This window comes from Microplitis demolitor, unplaced genomic scaffold (assembly GCF_026212275.2).
Source record: "Microplitis demolitor isolate Queensland-Clemson2020A unplaced genomic scaffold, iyMicDemo2.1a ctg00000210.1, whole genome shotgun sequence".
Classification (NCBI taxonomy): domain Eukaryota; kingdom Metazoa; phylum Arthropoda; class Insecta; order Hymenoptera; family Braconidae; genus Microplitis; species Microplitis demolitor.
The window spans coordinates 1-14733 of record NW_026525981.1 but is presented as its reverse complement, the minus strand read 5'-3'; the positions used below and the strand labels follow the sequence as shown (position 1 = coordinate 14733).

Below are 14733 nucleotides of genomic sequence, written 5' to 3'. Positions count from 1 at the left end.
TTCTATTCTTAAATAATTATTTTTAATAATTATTTTTTCTTCTAAGAATAGAAATAATAATCCTCTTGAGATTGAGAATCTTATTATTACTCAAATTGATGTTTTGTTGATAAATTTTTCGTTAGAGGCGATACTTGATATATAAATGAATAGTACTAATATTCCTCTTAATATTCTGATTAATAGAATATATGATATTCAGAATGTATTTATTAACATTCCTGTTATTATTGATGTCAATAGGGTTTGGATGATTAATAGAATTCCCATTCTTAATGGGTGTTTTATCATGATTATTATAAATCTTATTGATAATATTGTTACTATAATTAGTGTAATACAGTTGATAGTTTAAATAAAATATTAATTTTGGAGATTAATGATGAGAATTTTCTTTCAATTGAAGTTTTAAAGGTGTGGATTCCTATTTATGATTTACAAGATCATTGTTTTTTTTAAACTATTAAAACTTATTTTAATATATTTTTTATACAATGTAAATTTTATATTGTTTTTTATATTTATTTCTGGTTTGATTATTTTTTGTTCTATGCGAAAACATATATTATTGACTTTATTGAGATTAGAATATATTGTTTTGTGTGTATATATTTTTATGATTACTTTTGTATTAGATTTCTTGGGTGATATATATTTAATTTTGGTTTTTTTGACTTTTTCAGTTTGTGAGGGTGTTTTAGGGTTATCGATTTTGGTTACTATTATTCGTAGATATGGAAATGATCAGGTTAATACACTTTTTATATTTAAATGATAAAATTAGTTTTTTCATTAAGATTTTTGGCTCTTTTTGTTAATTTTTTAAATTGATATGTTTTATTATTATCGTTTATGATAATAGTTTTTTTGTTTTTAAATTCAAATATAATATTATATTGATATAGAATATCAAGATATTTTTTGGGTGGTGATATTTTATCTTTTTCTTTGATTGCTTTGAGAATTTGAATTGTTTTTTTGATAGTTTTGGCTAGATCTTCTTTGTATAGGAATTATACTTTTAATTATGAATTTATATTTATAAATGTTTTGTTGTTATTATTTTTGATTTTTTCTTTTAGTGTTAATAGTCTATTTTTATATTATTTATTTTTTGAGTGTAGATTAATTCCTACTTTGATTTTGATTTTTGGGTGAGGTTATCAGCCGGAACGTTTGATAGCTGGTTATTATTTATTATTTTATACATTGTTTTTTTCTCTTCCTATATTGTTAGGTATTTTTTACATTAATGATTTTTGTTTTGGGATATTTTATTTTCTTATTAAAGTTCCTTATAATTTTTATTTATATCTTTCGATGTTGATGGCATTTTTGGTGAAGATGCCAATGATTTTTATTCATTTTTGACTTCCAAAGGCTCATGTTGAGGCACCTATTTCTGGTTCAATAATTTTGGCTGGGGTCCTTCTTAAATTAGGAGGTTATGGTATTATTCGTGTATTTTTTTTCTTAAAAAATTATGGATTGAATTATATGTTTTTGTCTTTGAGTTTATTTGGGATTTTTATAGTGGGTATTTTATGTATATTTCAGGTTGATATAAAATCTTTGATTGCTTATTCTTCGGTTGCTCACATAGGTATAGTAATTTGTGGTTTAATATGTATGAATATATTGGGTATTATTGGTTCATTGATTTTGATGATTGGTCATGGTTTATGCTCTTCTGGTATATTTTGTTTAGCAAATATTGCTTATGAACGAACTTTATCTCGAAGAATTTTTATTAATAAAGGTTTATTAACTTTTATACCTAGAATATGTTTATTCTGATTTTTATTAATGATTAATAATATGGCTAGACCTCCTTCAATGAATTTGATGGGTGAAATTTTATTGATTAATGGGATTATATCTTGGAGATATATTTCTTTTTTCTATTTGATATTTGCATCTTTTATAGGGTGTATATATAGTATTTATTTATATTCTTCTATTAATCATGGGGTTGTTTATAAGGGTTTGTTTTGTGGTTTTTGTGGTTATTATATTGAATATTATTTGTTATTTTTACATTGATTTCCTTTAAATATCTTTTTTTTAAAAATTGATATTATTTCTTTAATGGTTTTTTATCTAGATAGTTTAATTTTAGAATTATAATTTGTGATATTATAGGTATATTTATATTCTAGATCATTTTTACTTATTTATATTTATATTTTATAATTTTTGGTTTATTATTTATTTTTGGTGTTTTGATGGTTTTTTTGAGTTTATATTTTATATTATTTGATTATATGATTTTTATGGATTGGGAAATTTTGACAATTAATTCTTTTTCCATTTCTATATCTATTATTATAGATTATATATCATTTATATTTATAGGTTTTGTGTTGTTGATTTCTTCAATGGTTGTATTATATAGATATACCTATATATATGATGATATATATAAAAATCGATTTTTGATTTTGGTTTTAATATTTATTTTATCAATGATATTTATGATTATTAGACCTAATATGATTAGAATTTTATTGGGTTGGGATGGTTTAGGACTGGTTTCTTATGCCTTAGTTATTTACTTCCAAAATTATAATTCTTATAATTCAGGTATATTAACTGTTATGACTAACCGAATTGGTGATGTGGCTATTTTGATATGTATTGCTTGGATGATAAATTTTGGTAGTTGAAATTATATTTATTATTTGGGATTTTATGATGTTTATATAAATAATATTATTATTTTTTCTATTTTGGCTGCTTTTACTAAAAGTGCTCAAATTCCTTTTTCTTCTTGACTTCCAGCAGCTATAGCTGCTCCTACCCCGGTTTCTGCTTTGGTTCATTCTTCAACCTTAGTAACTGCAGGGGTATATTTAATAATTCGTTTTAGTTCAATATTATATAATATTGATTGTACTTTTTTTGTTATTTTATCTATAATAACTATGCTTATGTCTGGTCTTGGTGCTAATTTTGAGTTTGATTTGAAAAAGATTATTGCTTTGTCTACTTTAAGTCAATTAGGATTAATAATGATGATTTTGTTTTTAGGTTTTCCTAAATTAGCATTTTTTCATCTTTTAACTCATGCTTTTTTTAAGGCATTATTATTTATATGTGCTGGCATGATTATTCATGTAATGAATAATTCCCAGGATATCCGTGAGATAGGGTACGTTATTAATATAATACCTTACACATCTTCTTGTTTTATTATTTCTAGATTTTCTTTATCTGGTTTACCTTTTTTATCAGGTTTTTATTCTAAGGATTTAATTTTGGAGGTTTTTTCAATAAATAATATAAATTTCATTTATTATTTTATTTTTATGATTTCTGTCATGTTCACTATGAGTTATAGATTTCGTTTAATGAATTATTTAATATTCATGGGTTCAGGTAATTATGTCTTTCAATCATATTATGAAGATAAAAATATAATATTTTCTATAATATTATTAACTTTTTTTTCTGTTTTTTTAGGGGTCATTTTGATATGATTAATATTTAAAACACCATTTTTTATTTTTATATCTTTATATATAAAATATATACCTTTATTTTCTGTTTTTTTAGGGTTGTTTTTTGGTTATTTATTTTTTAAAAAAAATATAAATAATTTTAGTATATTTTTTGGTTTATATTTTATGGGTTCAATATGATTTATACCTATTTTTAGTACTTTTGGGTTATACAAATATTTTATATATACTTCTCATACCTATAGAAAATTAGTTGATATAGGATGGGGGGAATATATTTTTTCTAAAAGTCATGTTAAATATATATATATTATTAGAAAAATTAATTATATTTTTGAGGAAAATAATATTAAATTATTTATGATTTCTTTTGTTTTTTTTATGATTATAATGATAATATATTTGAGTAGCTTAAAATAAAAGCTTAATATTGAAGATATTAGGATGGAATTTTCCCTTGAATATTTATAAGGAAATATTCCTATTTTTTCACTGAAAATGAAATGTTTTCATAAACTATATAAATAAGAGAAAAACGGGATTTAACCGCTTTAAAAGGTAGTTAGCAGCTCCTTTTAGATACAACATTCTCTTTTAGTCAGAATATATATTCAATATTTTCATTAACAATGAAATGCCTCTTTTTGGCTTTAACTAAAAGTAAGGAGAGATAATTCTCTCTAAATTTTAGGTCGAAACTAAATGTAAATATTACTTCACTACTTTATGTGAGGAAGATCAAGTTGATACTTTTTAATTGCAAATTAAATGTTATTTTTAACTACATCCCCTAGTTGGCTCATTCTAGGATCCCATTTTTTCATTCGTGATATAATCCAATAATTAAAATGATTAGGAATATGGTTGATGTTATAAATCAATATATTATATTTCTTGTTTTGATCGTGATGATTATTGGTAAGATAATTACAATTTCGATATCAAAGATTAGGAATAGGACTGCAATTAAAAAGAATTGTGAGGAAAAAGGTACTCGTGATGATCTTTTTGGGTCAAAACCACATTCAAACGGTGATATTTTTTCACGGTCTATTATTGATTTTTTTCTGATTAACATACATAAGGTTATTATGATAATTGATAATATAATTGTTATTGAAATTGATATAATAATTTTTAATATTACTTTTTCTTAAAAAGATCTTTTGATTGGAAGTCAAATATAATTGTTTATACTAAAAAAGTATCTACCTCATCAGTAAATAGTAATATATAAAAATAGTCATACTACGTCTACAAAATGTCAATATCATGCAGCTGCTTCGAATCCAAAATGATGCTTTCTGGAAAAATGGTATTTTATATGTCGAATTAAACATATAAAAATGAATGTGGTCCCAATAATTACATGGATTCCGTGGAATCCGGTAGCTATAAAGAAACATGACCCATAAATTGAATCTCTGATTGAGAATATTGCTTCATAGTATTCATATCCTTGAAGTAAAGTGAAATATAACCCTAAAATTACAGTTAATATTAAACCTTGGGTGGTTTGTCTGAAGTTTTTTTCTATCAATGAATGGTGTGCTCATGTAATAGTAATTCCTGAACATAGCAGGATTATAGTATTTAATAATGGGATTTGTATAGGATTAAATGTTATAATTCCTTTAGGGGGTCATATTATACCAATTTCAATGGTTGGTGAAAGTCTTCTATGGAAGAATGCCCAGAAAAATGATACAAAAAATAATACTTCAGAAATAATAAATAAAATTATTCCTAATTTTAGCCCGTGTACTACTTTTAAGGTATGCTTGCCTTGAAATGTCCCTTCTCGTACGATATCTCGCCATCATTGATATATTGTTAATAATAGAATTGATACCCCTAGTATGAATATTGAAATATTATTTTTATGGAATCATATTACTATACCAGATACTAATGTTAGTGCTCCAATTGATCCTGTTAATGGTCATGGTCTATAATCCACTAAATGGAATGGGTGATTATGTTTTCTCATAATTTACTTCTCTAGAGTATAGTGTTGTCAATACTGAAAATACATATGCTTGAATAATTGATACTGCTGTTTCGAAAATTATTAACCCAAATTGGATTAATAAAATAAATGGTATGATTATTGCTCTTGAGTTTGTTATGTTGTTTCCTAACAGACTTATCAATAAGTGTCCAGCAATTATATTTGCTGTTAATCGCACAGCAAGTGATCCAGGTCGGATTAGATTTCTAATAGTTTCAATTATTACTATAAATGGTATAAGAGGGGCTGGTGTTCCTCTTGGGATTAAATGTGCAAATATTTCTTGAGATTTGTTTATTCATCCAAATATTATTAATCTTAATCATATAGGTAATGCTAAAGTTAATGTGAATACTATATGTCTTCTTCTCGTGAAGATATAGGGTAATAATCCTATTATATTATTATATAAAATAAATATAAATAATCTAATAATTATTAATCTAATTCCACTTGATTTTATCCCTAATAATATTTTAAATTCTCTATACAAAATATTACATAGTTTTTGGTTAATTCTTGATAATCGATTAGGCAATATTCAATATATTGATGGTAAAATTATTAATCCAATAAATGTTCTTGATCAATTTAGTGATATTTTTATGCTTGTTGCTGGATCAAAAGTTGAGAATAAATTTGCTATCATATTCAATTTATATTTTTAATATTTTTATTTGTTTTTTTATCATTTTTTGACAAATTACAAATGATAAAAAAATATATAATGATTATATATAATATGTAAGATATAATAAATATTATAAATAATGTTGTTCATCAGATTGGGGATATTTGTGGAATTAAGAAATATTTATAATAAATATTTTTAATTTGACAAATTAATGTTTTAATTAAACTAATTTCTTTGGCCATTAAGAGTAAGTGATAATTACTATATTTTGGTTTAAGAGACCAATGCTTTCTTTCAGCCACTTAATGTTAATTTGAATTTAATCAGTTTATAAATTGATTAATTGAAACTCTTTCAATTACGATTGGTATAAATCTGTGGTTTGCTCCACAAATTTCAGAACATTGCCCATATATTAGTCCTGGTCGGTTTATGTTTATTCTTCCTTGATTTAATCGTCCTGGTGTGCCATCAATTTTGATTCCCAAACTTGGGATGGTTCATGAATGAATTACATCAGATGATGTAACTAGAATTCGGATAGTTGATTTTATTGGTAATACGATTCGATTATCTACTTCAAGTAATCGGAATTCGTTATTTTCTAATGTGTTAGTTGGTTTTATATATGATTCTATTTCGATATTTTTGATATCTGAATATTCATATGTTCAGTATCATTGATGTCCAATTGCTTTAATGGTTATTATTGGATTATTAATTTCATCTATTAAATATAGAATTTTAAGTGATGGGATTGCGATGAATAATAGGGTGATTGCTGGTATTATTGTTCAAATTAATTCAATTGTTTGTCTTTCTAATAAATATCGGTTGATTAATTTATTATACAATGTTGTTGCTATAATATATGATACTATGATGGTAATTATGAATAGAATTATTATAGTATGGTCATGGAAAAAGATTAATTGTTCTATTAATGGTGAATTTGCATCTTGTAATGATAAATTTGATCATGTTGGGATTTCTAATGAAAGATATATCTTTATATATGAATCTTAAGTTCATGGCACTTATTCTGCCACATTAGAATCTTCTAATAATAGGTAATTCAGTATATGAATGTTCAGCAGGAGGGGTATTTTGTATTCATTCTATTCTTCTTGGTAGATTTTCTTGGAAAATAATTGTTCGTTTTGAGATGATTCTTTCTCATATAATGATGATTAGTATGATTACTGCTATTAATGAAATTCTAGATCCAATTGATGAGATTACATTTCATGTTGTAAATCTATCAGGATAATCTGAATACCGTCGTGGTATTCCTCTTAACCCTAAAAAATGTTGTGGAAAAAAGGTTATATTTACTCCAATAAATATGGTCATGAATTGGATCTTTAATCATTTTGGATTTATAGTTAATCCTGTGAATAGTGGGTATCATTGGATAAATCTTCCGATAATGGCAAATACAGCTCCTATTGATAGTACATAATGGAAGTGTGCTACTACATAATATGTATCATGAAGGATAATATCAATTGATGAATTAGCTAAAATTACTCCAGTAAGACCCCCTATTGTGAATAGGAAAATGAATCCTAATCTTCATAATATAGGTACTGAATAGTTAATATTATTTCCATGGATAGTTGCTAATCAACTGAAGATTTTGATACCTGTTGGTACAGCAATAATTATTGTAGCTGATGTGAAATATGCTCGTGTATCTACATCTATACCTACTGTGAATATATGATGTGCCCATACAATAAATCCTAATAGCCCAATTGTTATTATGGCATAAATTATTCCTAATGATCCAAATGCTTCGTTTTTCCCTCTTTCTTGTCTAACAATATGTGAGATTAGTCCAAATCCTGGTAGAATTAAAATGTATACTTCTGGGTGTCCAAAGAATCAAAATAAATGTTGATATAGAATTGGATCTCCACCTCCTGCCGGGTCAAAAAATGATGTATTAAAATTTCGATCTGTTAATAATATAGTAATGGCACCTGCTAATACAGGTAATGATAAAAGTAATAGTAGTGCAGTGATTCCTACTGATCATACAAATAGTGGGATTCGTTCTGCATTTATTCCTATAGGTCGTATGTTAATAATTGTTGAAATAAAATTTACTGCTCCTAAAATTGATCTTACTCCTGCTAGATGAAGTGAAAAGATTGCTAAATCTACTGATGCTCCATTATGGGAGATATTTGCTGATAATGGGGGGTAAACAGTTCATCCGGTCCCTGCTCCATTTTCAACAATTCTACTCATAATTAACAATGTAATTGATGGGGGTAATAGTCAAAATCTTATATTGTTTATTCGTGGGAATGCTATATCTGGGGCTCCGATTATTAAAGGCACTAATCAATTTCCAAATCCTCCAATTATGATTGGTATAACTATGAAGAAAATTATGATGAAAGCATGGGCTGTAACTACAACATTATATGTTTGATCATCTCCAATAAATGATCCTGGTATTCCTAATTCAATTCGAATAATTCATCTTAGTGATGTACCTAATATTCCTGCTCATATTCCAAAAATGAAATATAGGGTGCCAATATCTTTGTGATTTGTTGAGAATAATCATTTATTCATGATAAGGTGGCTGAATTTTAGGCTATAAATTGTAAATTTATATATGGTGTAATATACCTCTTATCAGGCTTTATATTCAATATATGATATTAGATTGCAATTCTAAAGTAGTGTTTTACACTAAAGCTTATATATTTTATATATTTATAACTTTGAAGGTTATTAGTTTTTTTAACTTAAAGCTTTATATAAAATTTATTAGTAAGATAAATAAGGGTAGTATTATATTAATATATAATATATTAGTCGTTGATATTTTGTTTGTTTTATTTAAAATAACTCATTTTTGTGAATTTCTTATTATTATATTGATAGATCTAATTATTCGTATATAATATGAAAGTGTAACTAATGATGACAATACTATTACTGTTAATATTATTATTTCATTTGAAATAATTATATATTCGATAGTTATTCATTTTGGTATGAATCCAAGAAAAGGAGGTAGCCCTCCTATTCTTATTATTATAATTATAAATGATAATTTTTCTGTTATTCTTAGGGATTTGATATTAAATTGGTTGATATATATAATATTATATTTACTTAAATTTATGCATATTGGAATGATTATTAGTGAATATAATACTATATATATTATTCATAATTTTTTATTGATTATAGCAGCTGCCATCATTCAACCTACATGATTAATAGATGAATAAGCTATGATTTTTCGGATTGAGGTATGATTTAACCCTAAAATTGCACCTATGATGGTAGATAATATAATTATTATTATTATTAATTTACTATTTTCTATAATCAATGATAAAATATATATTGGAGCAATTTTTTGTCATGTTATTAATATAACACATATATTTCATCTAATTTTTGATATTATTTCTGGAAATCATATATGAAATGGGGGTATTCCTATTTTCATTATTATAGTAATTATGATAATAATTTTTATGATAGAGGTATTATTCATATTAATAAATATATATTTATATATTAAAATAATAATAATGAAAATGGTAGATGCCATTCTTTGGATTAAGAAATATATTATTCTTCTTTGGGAAAGAAAATTATTTTTTGATTTAAATGTTAATGGAATAAATGATATAAGATTAATTTCTATTCCTATTCATATATTTAATCAATTTCTTGATCTAATAACAATAATGGTTCTAATAATGGTTATTATTATGAATAATATTTTTCTTGATGTTTTTATAATTAAAAAGAAGAAGGTGATCTTCTATACTTAGGGTATGAACCTAATAGCTTATTTTAGCTTATCTTTTTATATTTTGTTGTATGATGCATTTAGAGTTTTGATCTCTACGGATTTAGTTTAATTCTAAAAAATATAATAAGAGTATATAAATACATTATCTATCCTATCAAGATAGTCCTTTTGATCAGGCATCTTATTTAAATTAAAATATTTAAAAATATTGGATCAAACTCAATTATCTGACCTATGTTTTTTATAATTATTTAATGGGGGTTAAACAATTATATTTAAATTATCTTGATATTTATCATAATTATCAAATTGGGGGTAAGACAATTATTTATCTAGATTAATTTAATTTAAATTAAAATATTTAAAAATATTGGATCAAACTCAATTATCTGACCTATGTTTTTTATAATTATTTAATGGGGGTTAAACAATTATATTTAAATTATCTTGATATTTATCATAATTATCAAATTGGGGGTAAGACAATTATTTATCTAGATTAATTTAATTTAAATTAAAATATTTAAAAATATTGGATCAAACTCAATTATCTGACCTATGTTTTTTATAATTATTTAATGGGGGTTAAACAATTATATTTAAATTATCTTGATATTTATCATAATTATCAAATTGGGGGTAAGACAATTATTTTATCTAGATTAATTTAATTAAATTAAAATATTTAAAAATATTGGATCAAACTCAATTATCTGACCTATGTTTTTTATAATTATTTTATGGGGTTAACAATTATATTTAAATTATCTTGATATTTATCATAATTATCAAATTGGGGTAAGACAATTATTTATCTAGATTATTTAATTTAAATTAAAATATTTAAAAATATTGGATCAAACTCAATTATCTGACCTATGTTTTTTATAATTATTTAATGGGGGTTAAACAATTATATTTAAATTATCTTGATATTTATCATAATTATCAAATTGGGGGTAAGACAATTATTTATCTAGATTAATTTAATTTAAATTAAAATATTTAAAAATATTGGATCAAACTCAATTATCTGACCTATGTTTTTTATAATTATTTAATGGGGGTTAAACAATTATATTTAAATTATCTTGATATTTATCATAATTATCAAATTGGGGGTAAGACAATTATTTATCTAGATTAATTTAATTTAAATTAAAATATTTAAAAATATTGGATCAACTCAATTATCTGACCTATGTTTTTTATAATTATTTAATGGGGGTTAAACAATTATATTTAAATTATCTTGATATTTATCATAATTATCAAATTGGGGGTAAGACAATTATTTATCTAGATTAATTTAATTAAATTAAAATATTTAAAAATATTGGATCAAACTCAATTATCTGACCTATGTTTTTTATAATTATTTTAATGGGGGGTTAAACAATTATATTTAAATTATCTTGATATTTATCATAATTATCAAATTGGGGGGTAAGACAATTATTTATCTAGATTAATTTAATTTAAATTAAAATATTTAAAAATATTGGATCAAACTCAATTATCTGACCTATGTTTTTTATAATTATTTAATGGGGGTTAAACAATTATATTTAAATTATCTTGATATTTATCATAATTATCAAATTGGGGGTAAGACAATTATTTATCTAGATTAATTTAATTTAAATTAAAATATTTAAAAATATTGGATCAAACTCAATTATCTGACCTATGTTTTTTATAATTATTTAATGGGGGTTAAACAATTATATTTAAATTATCTTGATATTTATCATAATTATCAAATTGGGGGTAAGACAATTATTTATCTAGATTAATTTAATTTAAATTAAAATATTTAAAAATATTGGATCAAACTCAATTATCTGACCTATGTTTTTTATAATTATTTAATGGGGGTTAAACAATTATATTTAAATTATCTTGATATTTATCATAATTATCAAATTGGGGGTAAGACAATTATTTATCTAGATTAATTTAATTTAATTAAAATATTTAAAAATATTGGATCAAACCTCAATTATCTGACCTATGTTTTTTATAATTATTTAATGGGGGTTAAACAATTATATTTAAATTATCTTGATATTTATCATAATTATCAAAGTTGGGGGTAAGACAATTATTTATCTAGATTAATTTAATTTAAATTAAAATATTTAAAAATATTGGATCAAACTCAATTATTTATTTTAATTGATGATTAATTAGAGTATTATTTATCCCCGCTATGGTTTGCGGGAGTATGGTTTATCCATTGATGATTAATTAGAGTATTATTTTATCCCCGCTATGGTTTGCGGAGTATGGTTTATCCATTGATGATTAATTAGAGTAATTATTTATCCCCGCTATGGTTTGCGGGAGTATGGTTTATCCATTGATGATTAATTAGAGTATTATTTATCCCCGCTATGGTTTGCGGGAGTATGGTTTATCCATTGATGATTAATTAGAGTATTATTTATCCCCGCTATGGTTTGCGGGAGTATGGTTTATCCATTGATGATTAATTAGAGGTATTATTTATCCCCGCTATGGTTTGCGGAGTATGGTTTATCCATTGATGATTAATTAGAGTATTATTTATCCCGCTATGGTTTGCGGGAGTATGGTTTATCCATTGATGATTAATTAGAGTATTATTTATCCCCGCTATGGTTTGCGGGAGTATGGTTTATCCATTGATGATTAATTAGAGTATTATTTATCCCCGCTATGGTTTGCGGGAGTATGGTTTATCCATTGATGATTAATTAGAGTATTATTTATCCCCGCTATGGTTTGCGGGAGTATGGTTTATCCATTGATGATTAATTAGAGTATTATTTATCCCCGCTATGGTTTGCGGGAGTATGGTTTATCCATTGATGATTAATTAGAGTATTATTTATCCCCGCTATGGTTTGTGGGAGTAGTTATCCCATTTTTCGGGGTTATCATTGATGATTAATTAGAGTATTATTTATCCCCGCTATGGTTTGCGGAGTATGGTTTATCCATTGATGATTAATTAGAGTATTATTTATCCCCGCTATGGTTTGCGGGAGTAATCGGTTTATCCATTGATGATTAATTAGAGTATTATTTATCCCCGCTATGGTTTGCGGGAGTATGGTTTATCCATTGATGATTAATTAGAGTATTATTTATCCCCGCTATGGTTTGCGGGAGTATGGTTTATCCATTGATGATTAATTAGAGTATTATTTATCCCCGCTATGGTTTGCGGGAGTATGGTTTATCCATTGATGATTAATTACGAGTATTATTTATCCCCGCTATGGTTTGCGGGAGTATGGTTTATCCATTGATGATTAATTAGAGTATATTTATCCCCGCTATGGTTTGCGGGAGTATGGTTTATCCATTGATGATTAATTAGAGTATTATTTATCCCCGCTATGGTTTGCGGGAGTATGGTTTATCCATTGATGATTAATTAGAGTATTATTTATCCCCGCTATGGTTTGCGGGAGTATGGTTTTATCCATTGATGATTAATTAGAGTATTATTTATCCCGCTATGGTTTGCGGGAGTATGGTTTATCCATTGATGATTAATTAGAGTATTATTTATCCCCGCTATGGTTTGTGGGAGTATGGTTTATCCATTGATGATTAACTAGAGTATTATTTATCCCCGCTATGGTTTGCGGGAGTATGGTTTATCCATTGATGATTAATTAGAGTATTATTTATCCCCGCTATGGTTTGCGGGAGTATGGTTTATCCATTGATGATTAATTAGAGTATTATTTATCTCCGCTATGGTTTGGCGGGAGTATGGTTTATCCATTGATGATTAATTAGAGTATTATTTATCCCGCTATGGTTTGCGGGAGTATGGGTTTATCCATTGATGATTAATTAGAGTATTATTTATCCCCGCTATGGTTTGCGGGAGTATGGTTTATCCATTGATGAGTAATTAGAGTATGTATTTATCCCCGCTATGGTTTGCGGGAGTATGGTTTATCCATTGATGATTAATTAGAGTTATTATTTATCCCCGCTATGGTTTGCGGGAGTATGGTTTATCCATTGATGATTAATTAGAGTATTATTTATCCCGCTATGGTTTGTGGGAGTATGGTTTATCATTGATGATTAATTAGAGTATTATTTATCCCCGCTATGGTTTGCGGGAGTATGGTTTATCCATTGATGATTAATTAGATTATTATTTATCCCGCTATGGTTTGCGGGAGTATGGTTTATCTGGTATTAAACATGTTTGTCCCTATTTTATTTTAAAAAATATAAAATAAAAAAAATTGTTTTATAAAATTTTTATAAATCAAGATTGAATTAAGATAAAATAAAAATGTTCCAAACAATTTATTTAATTCTTTATATTATATTATCAAAAAAATATTTTTGATAAATAAAATATTGTTCCTATGCATTATTAATTAATTTAATAATTAATTAAAAAAATTAAAAATTTTATTTTATAAAAATATTAAATCTTATTTGGGATAAGATTTAATGTTTGATGGGGTTATAAAATGATGTTGTTGATTTTTTGTTTTAATTTTAAAATAATAAAATAAAAAAGAAAATGGAAAAATAAAATAAAAGAAAAAATAAAAAGAAATAAAAGAAAAATATATTGGTCTCTATGAGAGAGCTATGTAAGAGAGGGCTACCCCCCCATCTATCCATCCATCCAAAAAATGAAAGTATTTAAACCCCCCTAACCCCCCTTAAAGGGAGAACCTCTAAGTCTAAACAATTAAGGATAATCTATAGTATAAAAGTACGTATTGAAAGGAATTAAATGTAATCTTATGATAATTGATCGGAAGTTGATTGAATAATTTATGGTTAAATAAATTTACGTTATAAG

At 25.0% G+C, this 14733-nt stretch overlaps 6 protein-coding genes across 6 annotated transcripts; 1 reads left to right on the top strand and 5 right to left on the bottom strand.

The window, feature by feature from the left end:
• The first annotated feature begins 771 nt into the window (after window positions 1-771).
• Window positions 772-2127, top strand: LOC128668914 (NADH-ubiquinone oxidoreductase chain 4-like). The gene is given in 1 exon segment (XM_053742720.1): window positions 772-2127. A coding segment is annotated over 1 exon segment (1356 nt).
• Window positions 2128-3761: 1634 nt separating this feature from the next.
• Window positions 3762-7077, bottom strand: LOC128668913 (cytochrome c oxidase subunit 2-like; the record flags this gene model as incomplete). The annotated part of the gene is given in 2 exon segments (XM_053742719.1): window positions 3762-3798; window positions 6458-7077. Coding segments are annotated over 2 exon segments (657 nt in total), but the record flags the coding sequence as incomplete, so codon positions are not given.
• Window positions 4678-5451, bottom strand: LOC128668909 (cytochrome c oxidase subunit 3-like). Its single transcript, XM_053742715.1, is given in 1 exon segment — window positions 4678-5451. A coding segment is annotated over 1 exon segment (774 nt).
• LOC128668910 (ATP synthase subunit a-like) lies at window positions 5438-6121 on the bottom strand. The gene is given in 1 exon segment (XM_053742716.1): window positions 5438-6121. A coding segment is annotated over 1 exon segment (684 nt).
• Window positions 7078-7156: 79 nt separating the features above from the next.
• Window positions 7157-8695, bottom strand: LOC128668912 (cytochrome c oxidase subunit 1-like). Its single transcript, XM_053742718.1, is given in 1 exon segment — window positions 7157-8695. A coding segment is annotated over 1 exon segment (1539 nt).
• A 184-nt stretch (window positions 8696-8879) lies between these two features.
• Window positions 8880-10079, bottom strand: LOC128668911 (NADH-ubiquinone oxidoreductase chain 2-like). Its single transcript, XM_053742717.1, is given in 2 exon segments — window positions 8880-9908; window positions 10041-10079. Coding segments are annotated over 2 exon segments (1068 nt in total).
• Between the last annotated feature and the right edge of the window lie 4654 nt (window positions 10080-14733).